At 47.3% G+C, this 23,259-nt stretch overlaps 1 protein-coding gene across 1 annotated transcript in view; it reads right to left on the minus strand.

Moving 5' to 3' along the window:
* Positions 1-1,350: 1,350 nt before the first annotated feature.
* MKKS (MKKS centrosomal shuttling protein) overlaps positions 1,351-23,259 on the minus strand; it is a 91,766-nt gene continuing 69,857 nt past the window's right edge. Inside the window, exons 3-4 of the mRNA XM_085612681.1 lie at positions 16,667-16,777; positions 1,351-3,473 (exon numbers count right to left, since the gene is read on the minus strand). Coding sequence (XP_085468807.1) covers positions 3,033-3,473; positions 16,667-16,777 — 552 coding nt within the window. The 3' untranslated portion in view covers positions 1,351-3,032. The remainder of the gene's footprint in view (positions 3,474-16,666; positions 16,778-23,259) is intronic.

Below are 23,259 nucleotides of genomic sequence, written 5' to 3' on the forward strand. Positions count from 1 at the left end.
CCAGTGGGAAGGCCAGCCTTAGGGGCTGGTAGTGACCATTCCGGGCGGAGTTTCTCCCCAGAGGAGCTGGAGGAAAACCAAAGGGTAAGAGCGCATGAGTTGGAGGTTTTGAAACTGAAGGCTCAAGCAGAAGAGAATAAGCTGCTCATTGAAAGTGAAAAGCGAGCAGAGGAGAGCAAGAATGCTCTCGCCTTGGAAGAGAAGAACATTCTCTTAACTAATGAGTTAAGCATGAGAGAACCGGACATTAAGGCTAAACAGGTGGAGTCCAGTTCGAATGGTGGCAGCGCACAGCCAGTGCCAGTAGGTGAAGTGTACATTCCCCAAGGCTTAATGCAAGATTACCCTCTGGGTGAAGGGGGAGATGCCTTCATGCGCGCATTGGATGATTGGGTGATGGTTAGCATGGCAAATGATTTAAAGGGGTTGCTCAATTTGGCCCCCAGGGAGCCTAGGCTCAGTAATTATTTTCCAGGGTTGCGCCAACACTTGAGGGTGCAAGCTCTTTGATTCCCGGGAGCTTGCAGAAGAGCCCGGTCATGGGTCCAAGGGTCTGAGGAGGCCTTAGGTAAGGAAGATAAGCAAAGTAGAGCAGTTAGGAGCCCAGAGCAGTATCGGGGGGCAAAGTATGAATAAATGAGTATACAGATGAATGAGTGGGTGAAAGGATTAGGTATGATAGGTTGATGGACAAGTAAAAGAATGGCAGAATAAAGGGATGGATGATGTGTGAATGGATAGGTAGATGGGCCGGTGAAAGCATAGGCGAGTAAAGGGATGGGTGGGTGTACAGACAGGCGAAGGATGGCAGAATAAAGGCATTGATGGAGAGGTGAAAGGATGTCAAAGTAAAAGGATGGATGAGTGGTTGAAAAGATGAGTGGATGGATGGCACAGTGGATGATGGATGAATGGCTGGGAAAAATGGCGGAGTAGCTGGATGGATAGTGTGTAGGAACGAATGGATAGATTGCTGAATGGATTAGGGAAAGAATGAATGATGGATGAAAGAATGAATGGTTGACAGAACGTAAAGGTGAAATAGTAGATATCAGCAGGTGGATAGAAGGGTGAAAGAATGAATAGAAAGATGCATGGTTGGAAGAGACCAGAAAGCTGTCCTAGGAAGGGTTTGGCTCACTTGCTTGGTGGCATCAATTTAAAGTGGGGGTTATTTTCATTTTCTGGCTACTTCCTGGAGTGGACTCAGGGGACCCCGCCTAAGCAGTTAGAACTTCAAATCAATCCCTACAAATACAGAGCTTAGTATACATCCAACAAACGCAGAAAGTATTCAATATTTAATGCAATTAAAAAGAAAAAAATTTGAAAACCGAAGTTTGAATTATCTAGTTTTCAAAATGTAATTTATTTTTAAAAGATGAAGTGATTTGCTAGTCCAATAAATATATAAAGATACCTTTAAATTCTGCATTTCTCTACAAATCACTGCTCACTTTTGTAACATGAATTTTTGTGTTTACAAACTCCTCTCACCTTGCAGCCAGAGAAAGAAAAGTAAAGTGATTTATGTGAAAATCTTGCTAGAGTAAATTAAGTGTGAATGGAAAGGCTGTAGGATGTCATTTTTGTAACACACAACAAAATGTATACACCTGTAAATATACCAATCAGCAGTTAGGAAAGCATAAATGAAGCAAATTTCTTTGTAATTCTGAAGTGTGATGGAAGCAAATATTTTAATAGAATAAATAACAAATCAAGACACTTTACTTGGTGATGCACAAAGGACAAATAATTGCTTAAACTCGATTTCCACACATTACTTGTCTGTATGGCTGAGCAAATTTAGAGGCCATTTCAATAGAATATGTGCCTTCTGCAAATAACAGTGCACTGCCGCATGATGCTTTAGTTACATAAAAAATATCGCCAGCCTCAAGACCCTTAGAGCTAGGTGGTCTCGAAAGTTTGTTGTTCTAAAAACTTGGGTTGGGGTTCTAAAACGTTTGGGAATCATTGCTCTAGCATATCACACTGCCTTCTTTGCTCTTAATAACATTCTCATCAGTGCTTACCAGCTGAGGTGACCGGTCATCCATACTAGAGCAGCCGCGGACCCCCAAGTAGGAGTTGTAGACCTCCAAAGGTCCAGCGACCCTAAGTTAAGAACCACTGCTTTACAGCAACAACCTAGGTGCACATATTACTTCTATAATGAAAAGTCTTAGGATGTTGGCACGCTGCTAATGCACATCATTACCAATAGCCAGCTGGCACGAAGTCCCCGGTGGATTGACGTGGCAGAGTGGCCAAGGCACACTTCCAGAGTCTGGTTAGAATGTTTATTTCTGGCCATGCTCATTGGTCGTGAAAAAGAAGAAGTAACTAGAGAACGGTTGAGATTTATCACATTTCATTATTAAACAAGATAGCACGACATGCGGCCATCTATGACCGTGATTTTGATCACATTTTAATGACTACCCTTGAGAGAAAACCAGGCAACTGAAAATATGAAAACGCTTTTCGTGGAGCACTCAGTGAAAACTACGTCGTTTTCCTCACCTACTTTACATTCACCAAGCATGAATAGATGAGTGAAGATGTAACATGGAATATTTCAGAACACATTGCAATAATCACTGATATAAATTGGATGGTGAACGTGTTAATCAATCCATAACCGTTTAAAATAGATTGATAGCCAACTTCTGCGGAACAAAACATCTGGCTCCGTAACAACATTTATTTCTTAATGGGCCCATTAATACTGTACAATTAATCTGGTAACATCCGCAAACTGATTAAACTTCAACATTACTCTCTGCAAAAATATGAATCAATTAATTGGATCTATCAACAGGAAAGATAAAATACATATGTTTTAACAGCACCGTGAACAGAATATCAGCAGGCTTTTTCGTTCAAGCAAAGATTACAATTACGTCTGGAACACGGTATTCTGACGACGCTGCATTATTACCAGACTTTTGTTTTGTATATCTTTATAGAATGGAAAAATCGTTTGCAAAAATCAAACACATTCTGATAAAAACATGGCAGCATAGCTAATTTTGATCCTCGATGACATAGGCCAGGTCCAGAATGAGAGCGGCTGTCTCCACCGCTACTTGCAGGCCACTGACCTTCGCAGCGAAGCAATCCAACAAGAGATGGTCTTTGGGGTTCATCTGAAGCTCCTGAGAAGAGTCTTGAGGATTGAATGGGCAACCACGGCTTCCCAGAGTTGTCAAAGCGAGAGACTGGTGTTTCTTGTATAAGCCACAGCCACACTGAACAAGTGAAGCAGGATCATGTGAATCCAATGGTGGACCAGGTGGAGACGACCACAAATGTCCTCTGCACGTATCAGTAAGGAGTTCACCCCCATCATGCTCCAAGCTGCGAGCTACTGATTCAAGTGACTGGGAAAAAACTTCTGCCACAATCTGGTAATCAGGGTGCGAGCAATTCAGGTCTTTGAGAACGCTGTCAGGCACGCTAGCGCTCTGCGAAAAGAAAAATAATTAGATGCTCGCATACAGACATTCATTACATTTCCAAATACATAGGTCCTTATCTACCAAATACTTTTGCTTTGTTAAGACGACATAGAAACACCAAAGAGGTATTGTTAAAATTAATCTATAGACCCATTACACAGAAATTTGAAAGTGCTGCCATGCTATTGCTGCTATGCTCTCACCTTTTCTATTAGAGGATCTAGTCTACCACGATTTTAAACATAGTAGTCATGGGGCACAGCCACTAATACATCAGACATCAATTAACTGCTGAGTCAGGTCAAGAAAAAAAGAGCAGTAACCCACACTGTTGGTAGGCTATGAGCCTCGTTAGAAATGGGGGTCTCTAGTTGGCAGAGGTAGGTACCTTTGTCCAAATAGGGACCCTTGCTTCTAGTCTGGGCGAGGGGGATACACTCCTAAAATAACCCCTGCTTACCCCCTTGGTAGCTTGGCACGAGCAGACAGGCTTATCTAGGAGGCAGTGTGTAAAGCATTTGTGAACACATACAGCAATACAGTGAAAGAAAACACTACAAATGGACACCAAACCAGTTTAGAAAAATAAGTAATCTTTATCTCACCAAAGCAAGACCCAACAACAAAAATCCACAATACAGTATTTAAAATAAGGCTTTCAAATGGTAGAAATAGTTCGGTTCAATGCAAGTTGTGAATACAACACTTTTCTCAAAAGCACCTTAGATGCGTCACGCAAAACAAACAAAATGGCCTTAGGGAAGATGATGCGTCGTTTCCTTACACTCAGGGAAGGTGATGCGTCGATTTCTTGCTCCGGGGGAGGTGATGCGTCGGTTCCTTACTGCAGCGCAGGGGAGTTGATGTGTTGGTTCCTTACCGGAAGGTGGTGATGCGTCATTTTCTTACTGCGTAGGGAGTTGATGCGTCTGTTTCTTACTGCGGCCCCCAATGATGCGACAGTCTTGGCGCCTCGGTGCGATGCGTCGATCTGGTACGATGCGTGGTTTCGTGTAGCAGCACAGCACGCTTGCGTCAGGTTTGGTGATCTTGGACTTTGGAGATCGTTGCACCCAATGCGTCATGCAACGATTTCTCGGGCCGCGGCAAGCACTGCTACGGTTTCTTCGGCAATGCGTTGGAAAACAGGTGCAGATGCGACACGCTTCTTTGATGTTGCGTCGATTTTCCAGATCCCAGCAACACACAGCCTCTAGAGGTCCTAACAGCAGCAGTCACCGCTATGCAGGTGGGTATGCCCAGCAAGGAAATTCAGGGGAGCTGGTGGTGAAGTCTTTGTGTCCCTGAGACTTCAGAACAGGAGGCAAGCTCAGTTTCAAGCCCTTGGAGATATTTTCTTCAAGCAGGTGACAAAGCAAACAGTAAAGTCCTTTTACTCCTTTCCTTGGCAGCAAGCAGACACTGCAGGCCAACCCCAGACAGCAAACAGCACAGGGAAAGTAGTCCTTCTCAGGTTATCTGGCTGTTTTCCTTGGCAAAGGTTCCTCTTGATATCCCAGAAGTGATCTAAAAGTCTGGGCCCTTCTTTTTTATACCCCAAAAATCGTTGTTCTCTGAAGGCAGAGAGTGTCTGTACCCAGCCAAAAACAGTTCTGTGGGGCACTTTCCAAGTTCATAACAACCTCCATTGTCAGTGTGAGCCCTGGCTCCAGACACACCACAGGGGAGCGGAGCAGTAATTGTGGAAGGCAGGCACAGCCCTATTCAGGTGAAGGTGCTACTCCTCCCACCACTCCAAATGCAGACCAGGCCTATTCAGCCCAGCCTTGACTCATCATTCTCTCTGGAGCCACTGCCCCTCTCCAGCCCTTGTCATCCAAAAGCCAGACATGCAATACACAAACCTATCAGAGGCACACGGGATGGTTAGGCAAGAAAATACCTACTTTCTAAAAGTGGTATTATCAAACACAGAATGTAAAAATCACCCTTACTAAAAGATTCACTTTAACATTCTGAGTTCAGGCATACTAAACTTTCTTTTCCTACCTTGTTCCCAGGGCCAGTTATGTTTTAAAGATGTTATAACCAAACTCCCCATTCTGTCCTATGGCAACAGGTAGCCTTGCAATAGTGAAAAACAAAATGGACAGTATTTCACGATCAGGACGTGGCACACACATCAGTGCATGTTCTACCTTTCACATACGATGCACCCTGCCCACAGGGGTACCTTGGGCCTACCTTGGGGGCGACTAACATGTAGAATAGGGAAGGTTTAGGGACTGACAAGTGTGTGCACTTGCCAAGTCGACATGACAGTCCCAGACGGCACACAGCAGTGGCAGGCCAGAGTTACACTTTACAGATTGCTTCTGTGGGTGGCACAATCAGTGCTGCAGCCCACAAGCAGCATTTGATTTACAGGCCCTGGGCACACATAGTGCACTGTACTAGGGTCTGACTAGTAAATCAAATATGCCAATCATGGAATCACTAATTCATAACAACAATTTACAGGGAGAGCATATGCACTTTAGCACTGATCAGCAGTGGTAAAGTGCCCACAGTCATAAAACCAACAAAAACAGGTCAGAAACAATACAGGAGGAAGGCAAAACGTTCTGGGATGACCCTGCAAAAAGAGCCAATTCCAACAAGCCTCATCTGAGAAATGTCTGAGGCAGGACACTGCTAACAGAGGGAGTACACTGGTAGCCAGGCGATGAATGAAGGGTGGGGGTCCTCATAATGGCGGCTCAAAGTGGCCTGATGTGACTAGTAGAGACGCCCGACCCAGGAGGTGGTCACTGATCAGCTGAAGACACCTGTAGTGTAGGTGGAAGCAGGCCTTCCACGCCGAAAGCGGTGAAGGATTCAACAGAACGGAGCCGCAGCAGAGAGGGAGGCTGAGAGACGGTGATTGAGGGTAGTATCAAGGGAAACTGGGGATGTGTGAGGCCCAAAAAGAGTCCCACAGACAACAAGGGGCTCAATCAAGGAGGGCTGCGAGGTTTCCCCAGACAGGTGCTGGTGCTTTGCTAAAGCACTGGAAATACAGACAGGAAGATGGGGGATAAAGCAGTGAGAAGGTAGGAAGAGAGGCCCACATTGGGAGTGCATCCAATGGGGTATTTAACTGTCAAAAGTATGAACAGGCTAAAAATCCATCTGGCATTACAAGGGTTACATTTAGAACAATTTGGCAGGGGCTCAAATTGCAGAAGCTTCTTTCATGACAGTTAGCGCCGCCAAATCTATGTTTCGTCTATGCATGAAACAAGGAGCTCGGCGTAGCAAAGATTGGTTATCACCACACAGGAAGATTCTGAGTGTGCCTAAATTGTGTTCATTAGTGCGACTTAGAGATTTAGACACAACCTTGAATGATGGTTCGGGCGCTGGATGCTGGGTGACGGTTACAGCTTCTTAGGGCTCGGTGCCACTACAACGCTATTATTACCTTTGAGTGTGAACCCTGAGGCAGCACCCATCTACACTAAAGATATTACATAATGAGCTGGCATGAAGTGAGAACCAAGACTAGAGATGCTAAGGTCCATGGTGGCACTGCTAACTGCAATGAGCACCTAGCAAAAGTCCAAGAGGACCAGCTTGATGACGCGGACTCATCAGAGTCAACTGGCAGAGGATGCTGTGTTGGACTTGTAGGGCAAAGGAAAAGGTGAAACAGCTAAGCCGACCTAAAGCGACAAGATTGATCAGTATATATTGATTTAAAACTGTGATGCACTGAACAAACAGTGGTCTGAAACAAACAACCTTCTAAACACTTTTTTAAAAATTATGTGAACATCGACGCCCCAATTAAAGACACAACTGCAAGCTACTTAGTGCACGAAAATGGAAGAAAAAAAAGAACCCCTGATGACTTCTTGATACTGAAGGCCCTCCGCAAAAATACACAGACATTTCATCACATGAGGCAAAGCAAAGTCTCTAAGAAGGCTCTATTGCCTTCCTCCAGTGACAGATCACCACTTGACCTCTGTGAAAAACGTAGTTCTACTAACCTGAACATCAAGAACAATGCGTCCTGGAGCACCTTTACCCCATAGTGAAAAAGATATTACCAAGATCCTTCATAACATAAACCCATTTAACCATTTCAATGATCCGTTGCCCCCAACCATCTTCAAAGAAATCAAGAATGTTCTCATCCCCACCTGGACAAGGATTGTAAACGCTTCACTCTCTCAAGGAACGATCCCCGATTGCCTAAAGGCAGCTCAGGTTTCACCTATACTGGAAAAAACCCAACGCAGACAAAGCTGATCTCAATAACTTCTGTCCCATCTCCAACATTCCCACCCTTGCGAAACACATTGGAAAAATGCGTTCAATCCCAGATTTGTGCTCACATTGAGGAGCACCAACTCCTTGACCAGCATCAATCTGGCTTTCGGAAGGGGCACAGCACCGAATCGGCGCTCATTCACATTATGGATGACATTTTAAAAATGCTTGACCAAAACGAATTCTGCCTCCTGATCCTCCTGGACCTTTCCTCAGCATTCGACACGGTTAATCATGACAACCTCCTTTCCATTCTGGAAAACAGGATGGGTTTGTCTGGTCAGGTGCTACAATGGTTCTTGTCCTTCCTCCACTGCAGATCTCAAAGGGTCAAGGCAAACCACTCTCTCTCCCAGCCCTCTCCAGTTCACATGGGGGTTCCCCAAGGTTCCGCCCTAGCTCCTATCCTCTTCAACCTGTTCTTGGAACCATTAGCTAACTCTTTAAACTCCACGGACACTCTCTTTCATATGTATGCGGTCGATACGCAAATCTATGTGGTAATCTCTTCCCCCAGAAAATGTAATCTCTCTCAACACAACCCTATCCTCTACTCAAAACTGGTTAACTGAGAACCATCTCCTGCTCAACACCTCCAAAACAGAATTCATGGTCATCTCCCCTCCGAACCACACCCCCAAGCTTGACCTTTGGTTGAATCACCTCACTGCCTTCAACTGCACTCCTCTTATCATAGACTCAGCCAAATCGCTCGGAGTCACCCTGGACAAGCACCTGAACATGAAAAATCACATGAGTAAGGTCTGCAAGGGAGCAAATCACTTGATGAGGACACTCGGGAAGATCAAACCCTTTCTTCCACAAAACAATTTCAAGCAGGTGGTCCAGGCGCTTGTCCTGCCGAGGCTTGACTACGGCAGCGCGACCCTCTGCGGCCTACCCAAATACATTCTGGCTCCTCTAAGAGTATCGCTGAACTCCGCGGCTAGACTGGTTACAGGCTCAAAGCGAAATGAGCACATATCCCCAGTTCTAAAATCTCTCAAATGGCTGCCCTTTGAAGCTCGTATTCAGTTAAAGATTGCTGTTCTGACACACAAAGCTATTCACTTCAATTCTCCCAGGTACCTAGCGCAAAAACTTGAGCTTTCTTGTGGGGCAAGAGCCTCAAGGAGCACCAATACTTTCCTCTTGAAACCACTAATCCTTAAGAAAAAGAGAACCTGGCACAGAGCCTCCTCCGGCGCCGCCCCAAAGATTTGGAACTCGCTTCCTCCAGAAGTACGCAGAATCTCTGCAACAACGGCGTTCAAATTGGAATCCAAAAGATTTTTAATAAATAAATTCTTACCCTGATTGGGTAGGGCTCACCTACTCGAAGGCATTATTCCTACTTCCATTGTACCATCATCCGCTACTGCTCCTCTTTTCCAGGAGCCCGCGCAAACTTGTTTATTGTATGACCCTCCATGGTGCAACTGTTCCTGAATTTGTAACAATTCCTGCTTGTTTTTTTTTTTTTACTGCTACTTGTTGTCTACTTTGCATTCATGTCCTTCCTTCCTTACTTCCATTCATCCATCCTAATGTAAAGCGCTCCGTTATCCCCCTGGCCCCTGTTCCCGCTATATAAAACTTTATAAATACATAAATAAAGTACTATACCAACAGCATAAATGAAGTCACCAAGAGCAGCAAAATGCTTTTCAAGACAATCAAGCACTGCATCAACCACCTGCCAGACCAACCTAATCCTCAATCCACAGAAAAGTGCACTGCCATCAACCACTTCTACAGTGAAAAATACAGAAGATCCAACAGCAGATAGTTTACAGAAAACCAGCATCATCTCTTATGTCCAACCCTTACAGTAGGATCCTGCAACAGTCAGCCTTTAAAGCTGCATCACTTGCAAATCTTGCAGACATACTCAAGTCCCTCAAAGCCACTTCTTATGAAGATGATGTCTTACCCACATTCTTCATCAAAGCTCTGGGGAAGCTCTCACCCCTATTCCCCATTGCCAGTGCTTCATTCAGTCAAGGCACCTTCCCAGAAACTAACAAGAAAGGCCAGAGCCGCCCACTTCTATAGAAACCTATTCTAGGCCCTAATGACTTTGTCAACTATTGTCCCATCACTCACCTAGAATTCATCAGCAAGATAATTGAAAAAGCAGTCTATATTCAATTCCAAGATCACATCAGTGCTAACCACCACCTGCAGCACTGAGACACTGACTGAAGATGACTCCTGGGTCATGATATTGTAGGAACTCTCAACTACCTGAGATATGTTGGACCATTCCACCCTCATACTCAACCAGGAGTCTCCAATGGGATTCACTGGCAATGTCCTTCACTGTTTCTCCCTGTACCTTTCCAACTGACACTTGTTTGTTCACATAGGCACCTCCAGGTTCCAAAAGATCCTCATCACCTGCAGAGTCCCCTAGGGTTTCATACTGTATCAGGTCATCTTCAACCGTAGAGGTTGAAGATGACCTGGAATTGAATATAGACTGCTTTTTCAATTATCTTGCTGATGAATTCTAGGTGAGTGATGGGACAATAGTTGACAAAGTCATTAGGGCCTAGAACACCTTCTTCTGAGTAGAACACCAAGTGGCTCTATGTAGAATAGAGCCACTTGGTGTTCTACTCAGAAGCAGCATTAGGATTCACCAATAGTCTACTTTAAAGTCTCCTATGCTTTAGGCATCCAATGCCTCAAACACTGCCTGTCCATCATCAAGACCTCGATATCCAGTGTTTACCTGAAGCCCAACCCAACCAAGACAGAATTCCTGTAATTTGCCAAAGATAAACAGTAAACAGTACAAACCTGGCTCAATGACATGAACCTGGACGTCTTCAAACCACAATTTTCACCGAATACCAAGTCACTTGGATTCACCCTGGACACCACAACGTCACTCACAAAGAACCCTCTGCACCAAAACGAAGATGGTCCAGTACCAGCTATCTTGAAAAGAAAGTTGAGCCATTTCTTCTGGAAAGCGACTTCAGAGCTGCTGTTCATGCCCTCATTTTTGGAACTGGATGTTGGTAATGCCCTCTTGCACGGGCTCCTAAACGCCACACGGACACCCCTTCAGTACATTCTACATGATGCAGCATGTATCTTCCAGGGAAAAATGTGATCACCCCTATCCTGATGGAACTCTATTGACTCCCCCTGCTGGCTGCACCATATTCAGAATCAGCTGCATCATTTACAAAGCCATCAAGACCAGCACACCTGCTTATCATACAGACAAGCTCACCACCTCTAGCAATGCTCACACAACTGCAGCAGGGACACCATCAGACTGCAGTCTAAGAAGTTTAAAAAAGGAAAAACCAAGGCAGCAGATCCGTTGTAGCACAGAGCTCAAACTGTGTATACATGTAATTAATTCTGTATAAGATGATGTTCCAAGTCGTACGCTTAATAAAAGCTTTTTTTTTTTTTAAATGATGCCTTGTTTGCATATCTTGGGAGCCTCTATAAAAGCCCGGTGCTGCCAGATCCGTCATGGATCAAGGAATTCCTGGAACCCCTTAGTTTTCCAAAGCTGATCCAGGAAGAAACAAGAGCTAGTAATTACTACAGAGGGGGAGGATGCTGCTCTTTGAGCTCTGTCCATGGGCAAGTCTGCTGGACGGGACAAATTATTCTCCGAGTTTTATAAAGCATACGCTGCCATTGTGGCACACAAGTTACATGGAGGAGAAGCTGAAAGATATATTTCCAGATAACATGAAAGAGGCTATTACTGTAATATTACCCAAATCTGATAAAACCACAGTGTAACTTGGCTAATACCAGCCATTATTTATGCTAAATGTAGATATGAAAACTCTCTCCAAGATACAGATTGCTGCCTAGGGTTGGAGCTCCGGTCCATGTGGACCAATGAAGCTTTATACAGGGATGCAATACGCTCATGAATATCAAATGCCTCAGCCAGGTCATCGCCTCGATAGAGGAGGTTAAGGATGATTGTGCCCCAGTGGTGCTTGACATTGAAAAGGTATTCGACTTCCACGGTTTGAAGTCCGTTTGAGGTCCTTAATGAGATTGGATTTGGAAGGAATTTTCTGAGATGGTTGTTGCTCCAGTGAGAGGACCCAGTTGGCAGATTTCATTTGTGTTGCCGGACATCTGGCAGCTGGAGAGTGGAACCTAGCAGGGGTATCCACTATTGCCTATTTGTTTCGCAATAGCACTGGAACCACTGGCAATATGGTGGTGTTGAGAAATTTAGCCAAGGGGAGTACAGGTGGGTGACATGGTAAATGCGGTCTCTCTATATGTGGATGACGCACTGGAGTACTTAGCTTGACCCCAAGAGTTTGTCCCCATTCTTATTGGGGGGGGGGGGGGGCTGGATTTTAATGTGCAGCAGTTTCAGTATTATATGTTAATAAGCAAAGACACTACTGTAGCCCCTAGCAGGACTGAGAGAAATGCTGCAGCCAAAACTACCCGCCCTGGCCTTATGACGGGAACAGATGGCACTATGGTAAATGGGAATATGGGTGGCCAGCACTGCATCATGCACAAAAGCTGGGTAGGATATTGAAGAGGCTTGGAATTCTGTTTTGCGCTCCATCATGGGTAGAGTGGGACTGGCGAAAATGGTCTCTACATATTAAAAAAAAAACTGTGTGTGCGGTCTTGAAGCCCATTTTCATGGAAATTGATAGTTTGTAAGTCCTACTGGTATGGTGGGGAAAAGAGACGGAATGCACTCGGAGGTGTTGAAAATGAATAGAGCGCACCGAGGATTGGGCTTACCGGACCTGGAACTTTATTATATTGCTGCACAATAGCAGTGGGTAGCAAAATTGCTTTTGCATTTATATAATGCTTACTATGCCTGATGGTGTGCGGAGGATCCGATCTTGGAAATCAGACTCCTAAAGTGGGTGGTACCGGGGGGAACTCTGCCAGTCTATCTGATAAGAGCATACATGAGAACATGTTATTAGATGGAGGGAGGGAGAGAGAGGGAGGGGGGGAGGAAGGGAGGGAGGGGGGGGGGGGAGAGAGAACCACACACTGTGTGATGTATACCTGGGTGATAAGTCTATAAACTTTTGAAGAGGCTCATGAGACCTTTGGAATTTGATCTGGGCTGTTCCTGTCATTTGTTACAAGTGATGTGCACTGCCTGGGAGGTTTGAAATGGGGTGGAGTCAGAAGAAGAAGAATGGTCTCTGGTCTTTATAAGGCATTGAAGAACGACAGAACTTCAATCACAATAAAAGCCATACAGGCTGGGAACAGCGACTTGCCGACCCCCTTGATAGATACGGATTGGGCAAAAACCTTCATGTAGGTGTAGGAAATTGCAGGCAATGCGCGGTTCAAATTGATGCACTTTAATTATCTCTACCATACATATCTTACACCCAGTCAGCTGCAGAGAATATACACTACCAGGACATTGACCTGTTTAAAATGTGATGACAGAGGTGCCACGTTCCTACAAATGCCATGGGCATGTAAGATGATATCGAAGTATATGGAGGAAGTGATATCACAGCTTAAGCAAGTGACATGCCTTAGGCTTATGACAACAGTACAGCACTGTCTACTGAGTATTATAAGTAAACCCAAGCAGGGCAAAATACAACAGAAATTCATAACTTTAGGCCTGCAATTGGCCAAAAGCCAAACAGCAATCCACTGACTATCTAATAGACGCCCCACATGGTTGAAATGGGGCAGAGATATGAATGAGCGGGAGGTATGAAAGATGTGCAACTGAAAAGAATCAGAAAAGATGAGAGAGCCGACGAGGATCTGAGAAAGCTGGCTGCAATGATACAGGACCTACTAGACCATCAGGAGAGTGAGTGAGTGGGGCATGTTTGATTAAGCATTGTGCCTCGATGCTTTAGTGGTACACAAAGGATGGCGCCAGGTCCACGTCCTACTGCAAAGAGGGCAGGTGGGTGTGAGCCACCAGCAACTATGCTATGAAAAGCCAAAGACAGTAGCACTATATACACGTGGGGGACCTTATAGGAATATGACTTGGCATGGTTTTACCTATAAGACAGTTCTATAATGATGCCAACAGTGCTGAAAATGATTTCATTGTATGTCTATGAGCATATTAATGTTTATTAACGTTTCTATCACTTTGGATGGCTGAACATTTTAATAAAGATTATAATTAAAAAAAATAAAGTACAGAGCAATGCCAGATTCACATCATTCCAATTTCATTATGAATCAGTCAGGTAGTTTTAAAGCGCACTACTCACCCGTGAGGGTCTCGAGGCGCTAGGGGGGCGGGGGCAGCTCCTGGTCAGTCGAAGAGCCAGGTCTTGAGGTTCTTCCTGAACGTGTGCAGGGTTGGGGAGCTTCTGATGTTCACGGGAAGCTCGTTCCAGGTCTTGGCTGTGATGTAGGAGAAGGCTATCCCCCCTGCTCTGTTTCTGCGGATGCGGGGGACCTCTGCCAGGGCGAGGTCGGCGGAGCGGAGGTTCCTCTTGGGTACGTGGAAGGATAATCGCTCTTTGAGGTATTTGGGTCCGATGTTGTTGAGGGATTTGTAGGCGTGGATGAGGAGTTTGAAGGTGACCCTCTTCTCAACGGGGAGCCAGTGGAGGTCTCGTAGGTGTTGGGTCATGTGTTCGTGGCGCGGTGTCCCATTATGTACTGAGAACCTATCTTATGTCGCTTATGCCAATTAAAAAGGGTTATCTAGTTGTCTAAGATGTAGAATATCTAATAAAGATTTTTTTACATAGGAAATGGAGTTGTCCAATGGCTCACACATTCTGGTACGAGTTTGGGATGAGGTTGCAGTCAGTCATGGGTGGTCTGTCGAGCCAGACCCCTAAACAATGTCTATTGTGAATAGTGCTTTAGAGAAAGAAGGGCATCATGAATTATACATGTGTGGCTCTAGGGGCAATAGCAGCTAGAAGATGGTTAGCTGTCCACTGGATACAGTCACAGGCACCACCACTTAACATCTGGATCAGGGACATGGGGGAATGGGTGGTGGCTAAAGAAAGTCAGAAGAAACGCATAAGAAGAAATTAAGAATGAACAGACTACTTAGCTGACTGGGCTACACTGCTACAGGGGCTAAGTGATCTCCCAGATGCCAGAGAGGAACAAAGACTGAGTGGGGATACTGTTTGTAAAGTACAGGCATCCTTTGGGATTTATGGAGGGAATTAAGATGCACGGGTAACCACGCTGTCTCAGCTGTGGTTTTCACCTCCACTGCAGCACTGCATCAGAATACAAAGACTACCCGAGATATTGAACAATGGACATTAGCTGTGATGGCCAAGCTGGGGCTGGGCAGGGTATGACACTGGTGATGATATTAACATATTTTAAGTGCACCTCAAAGTTAATGAATGCATGTGACATCTCATCGGCCGTGGGTACTACACACCCCGGCACGATTGTAAAAAACAGTAATATGCAAATGTATTTATTCATTGTATTCACTTACCATATTTCAATAGCACATGGTGGCCCAGGGTATAGATGTGCTTTGCAGGTCATTTGTTGAAGCCAAAAGGTTTAACATAAACAGATCCAAGTAAGAGGGGAGGAGGAGCATGGGTAGGTGAATGAGTGAGTGGGCAGGAGTGGAAGGACAGAGGAAGACTTGAAGAGAGGGTAGCAGAAGAGAAGGGGAACAAGAAGCAGGGGCACAGAAAGAAGTGATTAGCTGGAACACGGAGAAGAGGATGGAAGAGGAAGGTGACAAACTAATCCAAAGGCAGAAGAAGAGGGTGAGGATTACAATTTATCCCAAAAATCAGTTCTGATAGCATAGTGGGGTTCGGGTTGATCATTCATGAACTGTGGGGATTATTGGGTCAGGTATAGCTTGAACAGGTGAGCCTTTATTAGATGTTGAAGGGAGGTTTGGGGCAGTTCCAATGACCATAGTTCGGCAGATTCAGAAGGTGGAGGCTGCTCTGGAGAAGGAATGTTGTAGAGCCGGACAGGTTCTGAATAAAGGTCTTTCCAGAAGAAGGCTTTCTCTACTACAAGTTCCTTGAACCGTCTAATGACTCGAGGTTGGTCAAATAAGACTGAGCTTTTACTTGGATTAATTGAAGGCTAAATATCCCAGCTAAAATTTGATCCTGGCCTCAGTAGGAAGCCAGTGGGGATCCAAGAGTATTGAGGGATGTGATCGAAATTCTTGGTCGAGTAGAGTAGCCTGGCTGCTGCAAATAAGCCAGCTTTTAGAGGAAGGAGTAAGAGCTGATTGAGAAGCCCAAAATTACTTTGTCCTGTATCTCTTGCCCGTGTTTTGCAAACTGAAAACGAATAAACACTTTAAAAAACAGAAGGCTAAGCAACTTTTGTTCCAGCAACGAAATTATCGGCGACTAGGGCATTGTGCCCGTAACAGAGCTATGGGCACAAATTTATATACGTGTCCCTACCATAAAACTTAATGGGTGGATATTGGTAATGGACTGTTTTGCAAAAAACACATTATGACTGTAAGTCAGCCCTACGCTTTTGCAATTTTGGATTTAGAAGACTATTTTAAAGTTTTGGAAGAGGCTGAAATTTGGATTGACCCAATCCTCTCTTGCATGAAAATCATTAAGGATTGATTACTATAAATCATTTCTAATGTGGGTTAATGGTTAGGGGAGGCTGCACGAGACCCATGTCTGCAGTTAAGACCTCTGCTGAAATCCAACTGATAAAGGACTTTGTGGTCTTCAAAGCACAGTTCTTAAGGACTAGATTAAAAAAAAAAAGCCAAATTGTCCATAAAATATAAACGGAACTAAAATCGATTATTACCGAAAAAATGTGATTACAATCTCTTACAAAGGATGCTGGATATCGTTTTTATAAATATACACAATAAAAGGCTGTTTCTGAAATAATTTGAGCGATTTGGAAGCTTAGATAAAAGATCAGATCAAAATAATCGAATTACTAACCTTGTATCTTAGATAAGAAGCCAGGTGACTCTCTGTGCAACCACCTCCCAGCAATGCCAGAGGTTGCTTAATTGTTAACTGAAGAATATGCTGTGCAGTGTAACAAGCACGCTGGAAGACAAATTGAGACCAGGTCATTGTATTGTTGATATACAGACCATATAAAAACATAAATATAGCACAACAGAGCCTCCCCCAAAAAAGTCAGATATAAAAATGGTTATGGAAATAGTTATGATATCAGGAAACACAGTCACCAATGTAAAGTTTTATCTGTCAGCCGGTCAGAAAGCATGTAAAGCATTGTATGCTCCTTATGTACAAATCTGGACAACTGGCAAAGAATGAGTCCCTTACTAATTAAAATTGAGAACACTTAGGGATGAAAGTGTATGGTTACCAGTCATGAAGGGGACGTGAATGCAATTAAATTCCTATCTGACACAGCTTCATAGTTCGTACATGTAAGATAGAGGGTTCTAACCCATTTGTTTGCTAATTCAGCGCTGTTTTTTGGTCCACTGCTGTAGGCTGGGCCCCTAATGGACTCTCACTCAATGAAAGCTCTACGAAAAAATGAAATTGAGCTGTAGAACAAGTTACTTACCTACGGTAACTATGTATCTGTAAGAAACATTAGTTAGTTAGATTCCTCAGCTTAGAATATCCCCAGGCGTCAGGCTGGATCCGGAAAGATTATTCGTCAGCAATACCCCTTGCGCGTCGCTAGGCGTCGTCTGCGGCTCCGTGTCCGTCGTCGGCATCGTGCGCCGGAATGACGTCGGAGTACTTAGACGCCGCCCTCGCGCGCTGACGTCAGTTCTTGTACATAGCTTTCCGAGCCAGGAACGCAGAGCCATGCAAGAGACCGACACTGGTGCCAAAAAAGTCTAGGGGCCTGAAAAGGATAACCTTAACCCTAGATGTCGGTTCGCAGAACGGGGAGGATGGGTGGGTCAGTGAGGAATCTAACTAACTAATGTTTCTTACAGATACATCGTTACCGAAGTTGTTCATCTGAAAGAAACACGTTAGTTAGATTCCTCACCTTAGAATAGATACCCCAGCAATACCAACCCCGTGGTGGGTCTGCGAACAAAGATCACACCAGAAAATCCTGGAGAACAGAACGGCCAAAGAAGCCGTCTCTCTGGACTTGGCAGTCCAGGCAATAATGCTTGGCAAACGTGTGCAGCGAGGCCCACGTTGCTGCCTGACAGATGTCCTGCAATGGGACTCCCCGACCCAAGGCCGTCGTCGCCGCCGTGGCCCGAGTGGAATGGGCCCTCAACCCAACAGGAGGTTCCTTTTTAGCCAAGGAGTAACAAGCTTTGATGCACAAAACGACCCACGAGAGATGGTTCGCTTGTGCACCGCCCGCCCCTTCTTAGCGCCCACGTAGCCAACGAAGAGTTGGTCGTCCACCCGGAACTGTTTTGTGCGGTCCAGATAGAAGGAGAGCGCACATTTTGGGTCCAGACGGTGGAGCCGCTCTTCCTCTTTCGAGGGATGCAGAGGCGGAAAGAAGGTGGACAGCGTAACAGACTGCCCGATGTGAAAGGCACAACCTTAGGAAGGAAGGAAGGGCGAGTGCGGAGCACAACTTTGTCCGGGTGAATAGAAAGGAAAGGAGGCTTAGTAGATAGAGCCTAGAGCTCACTGACCCTTCTAGCAGAGGTGATGGCTACCAGGAAAGCAGTCTTAAGCGTCAAGAGACGAAGAGGACAATTATGAAGTGGCTCAAAGGGAGCGCACATCAGATAAGTCAAAACAAGATTCAAATCTCACTGAGGCATTACGAAAGGGACAGGAGGAAACATGTGAGTAATGCCCTTAAGGAACCGAGAAACAACAGGGGATTTGAAGAGAGAAGGCTGATCAGGAAGCCGAAGGAAGGCAGAGATAGCAGAAAGATAACCTTTAAGAGTGCCCAGAGCAGAGCCCTGCTGGGCTAAAGAAAGAAGGAAGAGGAGAACCTCAGAAAGAGGGGCGGAGAGGGGATCCACAGCCTTTGCTGTGCACCATGCCACAAATTTGTTCCACCTACAGGCGTATACCATTTTAGTGGAGGGACGCCTGGCTGCCAGAATCACTTCGCAGACTTCAGGAGGCAAGTCAAATGGCATCAACTGTCGCCGCTCAATCTCCAGGCATGAACGTGGAGACTGGACAGGTTCGGGTGGAGGACCGTCCCCTGCTGCTGCGACAGAAGGTGCCCCTGAAGAGGCAGTCATATCGGGGGATCAATTGACAGACTGAGTAGCTTGGGATACCAGTACCTTCGTGCCCAATCCGGAGCCACCAAGATGACTTGGGCCTGGTCGCTCCTGATCTTCTTCAGCACTCTGAAGTGGTATAGGCGGAAAGGCGTACAACAGACCGCAACTGCACTCGCGACGAAAAGCGTCCCAGAGCGAGTGCCGCCTTGGAAACTCCAACGCGCAGAACTGCTGACATTGCGCGCTCTCTTCGGTGGCGAATAGATCTAACCAAGGCTTTCCCCACTGCCGAAAGAGGCCTTGCGCCACGTCCAAGTTGAGACGCCATTCGTGATCCATCATGCACAGGCGGCTGAGTTCGTCTGCTCTAGCGTTCAGAGAGCCCGCCAGATGTTGAACCACCAGGGTAATGCCCTGATGTTACAGCCATGTCCAGAGGCGTAGAGCCTCCTGACAAAGGGTCCACGACCCCACCCCGCCCTGTTTGTTGCAATACCACATGGCGGTGGTGTTGTCTGTGAACACCTGCACCACACTTCCCCGGACAACGGGAAGGAATGCCTTCAGTGCAAGTCGGATCGCTCTCAGCTCCAAAAGGTTGATATGGAGCCGAGACTCCGCCGGAGGCCAGAGTCCTCTGATCTCCACCTCCCCCATGTGGCCCCCCCATCCCAGGAGGGACACATCCGTCACCATTACGTGCTCCGGGTGGGGTAGGGAGAGGGATCTGCCCCTGACCCAATCGCGGTTCATGAGCCACCACTGCAACTGTTTTGCAGTGCCCTCCGAGATCAAGACATGGTCGGACAAGTTGCCCCGATGCTGGGCACACTGAAACTTCAGGTCCCACTGCAGAGCCCGCATTCGCCACCTGGCGTGATGCACTAACAGGATGCAGGAGGCCATCAAACCCAGAAGCCGCAGCACCAACCTGACCGAAACCCGGGATAGAGGCTGAAAGATGGGAATCCGAGCCTGAATATCCCGGACCCGCTGCTCCGGAGGATAAGCCCGGAACTGCGCCGAGTCCAGAACCGCCCCGATGAAAAGGAGCTTATGGGAGGGACTCAGATGCGACTTCGGCACGTTGATGGAGAACCCCAGCAAATGCAGGAGGTCGGCCGTAGTCTGGAGGTGGGAGACTACTTGCTGGGGCGAACCCGCCTTCAACAGCCAATCGTCGAGATAGGGGAAGTCTGGAACCCCTAATCTGCGCAGAAGAGCTGCGACCACCGCCATCACTTTCGTGAACACCCGAGGGGCACTGGTGAGGCCGAAGGGGAGCACGGTGAACTGAAAATGCTCCTGACCCACCGTGAACCGCAGGTAACGCCGGTAGGACGGGGATGTGGAAATATGCGTCCTGCAAGTCCAACGCTACCATCCAGTCTCCAGGATCTAGGGCAGCCAGAACCTGAGCTAAGGTGAGCATCTTGAAGCTCTCCTTCCGGAGGAAGGCGTTGACGCTCCTGAGGTCCAAGATAGGGCGTAGGCCCCCTTTGCCCTTCGTGGGAACCAGAAAGTAGTGGGAATAGCAGCCACGACCTACTTCTGGAACAGGAACGCGCTCGACGGCCCCTTTGGCCAAGAGGGCCGCAACTTCCTCCCGCAGAAGATTCAAGTGATCCCCGACATACGATGGTACTGCGGTGGCATGGCTGGAGGGGTCGTCTCGAAGGGGAGGGAGTAGCCCCTTCGGACGATTTGCAGCACCCACCTGTCCGACGTGATGGAATGCCAGTGGAGCAGGTGATGGTGAACTCTGCCGCCCACTGGCGTGGAATGGGCCTGAAAGCTGAACGCCAGAGCAGACGAACTCAGCCGCCAGTGCATGATGGATCACGAATGGCGTCTCAACTTGGACGTAGCGCAAGGCCTCTTTCAGCAGTGGGGAGAGCCTTGGTTAGATCTATTCGCCACCGAAGAGAACGCGCAATGTCAGCAGTTCTGCGCGTTGGAGTTTCCAAGGCGGCACTCGCTCGGGGACGCTTTTCGTCGAGAGTGGAGTTGCGGTCTGTTGTTCGCTTTTCCGCCTATACCACTTCTGCCCAGAGTGCTGAAGAAGATCAGGCGCGACCGGGCCCAAGTCATCTTGGTGGCTCCGGATTGCGCACAAAGGTACTGGTATCCCGAGCTACTCAGTCTGTCAATCGATCCCCCGATACGACTTCCTCTTCAGGAGGACCTTCTGTCGCAGCAGCAGGGGACGGTCCTCCACCCGAACCTGTCCAGTCTCCACCTTCATGCGTGGAGATTGAGCGGCGACAGTTGATGCCATTTGACTTGCCTCCTGAAGTCTGCGATGTGATTCTGGCAGCCAGGCGTCCCTCCACTAAAACGATATACGCCTGTAGGTGGAACACATTTTTGGCATGGTGTACAGCAAAGGCTGTGGATCCCCTCTCCGCCCCTCTTTCTGAGGTTCTACTCTTCCCTCTTTCTTTGGCCCAGCAGGGCTCTGCTCTGGGCACTCTTAAAGGTTATCTTTCTGCTATCTCTGCCTTCCTTCGGCTTCCTGATCAGCCTTCTCTCTTCAAATCCCCTGTTGTTTCTCGGTTCCTTAAGGGCATTACTCACATGTTTCCTCCTGTCCCTTTCGTAATGCCTCAGTGGGATTTGAATCTTGTTTTGACTTATCTGATGTGCGCTCCCTTTGAGCCACTTCATAATTGTCCTCTTCGTCTCTTGACGCTTAAGACTGCTTTCCTGGTAGCCATCACCTCTGCTAGAAGGGTGAGTGAGCTCCAGGCTCTCTCTACTAAGCCTCCTTTCCTTTCTATTCACCCGGACAAGGTTGTGCTCCGCACTCGCCCTTCCTTCCTTCCTAAGGTTGTGACTACCTTTCACATTGGGCAGTCTGTTACGCTGCCCACCTTCTTTCCGCCTCCCTCGAAAGAGGAAGAGCGGCTCCACCATCTGGACCCAAAACGTACGCTCTCATATCTGGACCGCACAAAACAGTTCCGGATGGACGACCAACTCTTCGTTGGCTACGTGGGCGCTAAGAAGGGGCGGGCGGTAAACAGGCGAACCATCTCTCGGTGGGTCGTTTTGTGCATCAAAGATTGTTACTCCTTGGCTAAAAAGAAACCTCCTGTTGGGTTGAGGGCCCATTCCACTCGGGCCACGGCGGCGACAACGGCCTTGGGTCGGGGAGTCCCCTTGCAGGACATCTGTCAGGCAGCAACGTGGGCCTCGCTGCACACGTTTGCCAAGCATTATTGCCTGGACAGCCAAGTCCGGAGAGACTGCTTCTTTGGCCGTTCTGTTCTCCAGGATTTTCTGGTGTGATCTTGGTTCGCAGACCCACCACTGGGGTTGGTATTGCTGGGGTATCTATTCTAAGACCCCTAGACTTTTTTGGCACCAGTGTCGGTCTCTTGCATGGCTCTGCGTTCCTGGCGCGGAAAGCTATGTACAAGAACTGATGTCAGTACGCGAGGGTGGCGTCTAAGTACTCCGACTTCATTCCGGCGCACGACGCCGACGACAGACGCGGAGCCGCAGACAACGCCTAGTGACGCGCAAGGGGTATTGCTGACAAAAAATCTTTCCGGATCCAGCCTGACGCCTGGGGATATTCTAAGGTGAGGAATCTAGCTAACTAATGTTTCTTACAGATACAGCGTTACCGAAGGTAAGTAACTTGTTTGTCTAGTCCACATCGTATAGCATGTCGTGCTGCATCTCGCCCATCGGCGAGAGCTTGGGCGAGCCGTGTCCAAGTCTCCTCCGGACACAGGGGCAGCACGTCCTCCATCATATCCCACAGAGAGTGGGAGTAACGGTCCAAGAGGCAAGCGGTATTCAAAGACTGCAGGCCCAAACTATGGGAAGAGAACAGCTTCTTTCCGAACTGTTCTAGCCTCTTGGATTCCCGATCCAGAGGAGCAGACGGGAAGGATGATTGGGAAGTAGAGGCCTGGATAACCAGACTCTCGGGCGTGGGGTGGTGAGACCGAAAACTGGGGTCGCACGGAGCAGGGCGGTGGCGCCGGGCCACGTTCCGATCCACAGGAGGTACTGTGGAGGGCTTGGACCAGGTGCCCTGCAGAACGTCCACCAGTGCCCCATTGAACTGCAGCAGAGGCTCCGAGGAGCTTGCTGACGGTTGAAGTACTTCAGTGAGGAGGTTAGTCCTCACGGCCACAGCAGGCAACTCCAGCCCAAGGGCGTCGGCCGCCTTGCGCAGCACCACTGAAAAAGCTGCAACTTCCTCTGAGGCCACAGTCGGAGGAGAGATGAAACCAGTGTCCGGGGAAGTGTCCAGACCACTGGCATCCCCCAGTTCGTCCGCCCAGTCCTGTGCTAAATGGGCCTGACTGTCCATAGGGTCCTCAGACCCCTCCCAGTCGCCCCCGTCATCCGACTCCT

This window comes from Triturus cristatus, chromosome 6, assembly GCF_964204655.1.
Source record: "Triturus cristatus chromosome 6, aTriCri1.1, whole genome shotgun sequence".
In the NCBI taxonomy this organism is placed as follows: domain Eukaryota; kingdom Metazoa; phylum Chordata; class Amphibia; order Caudata; family Salamandridae; genus Triturus; species Triturus cristatus.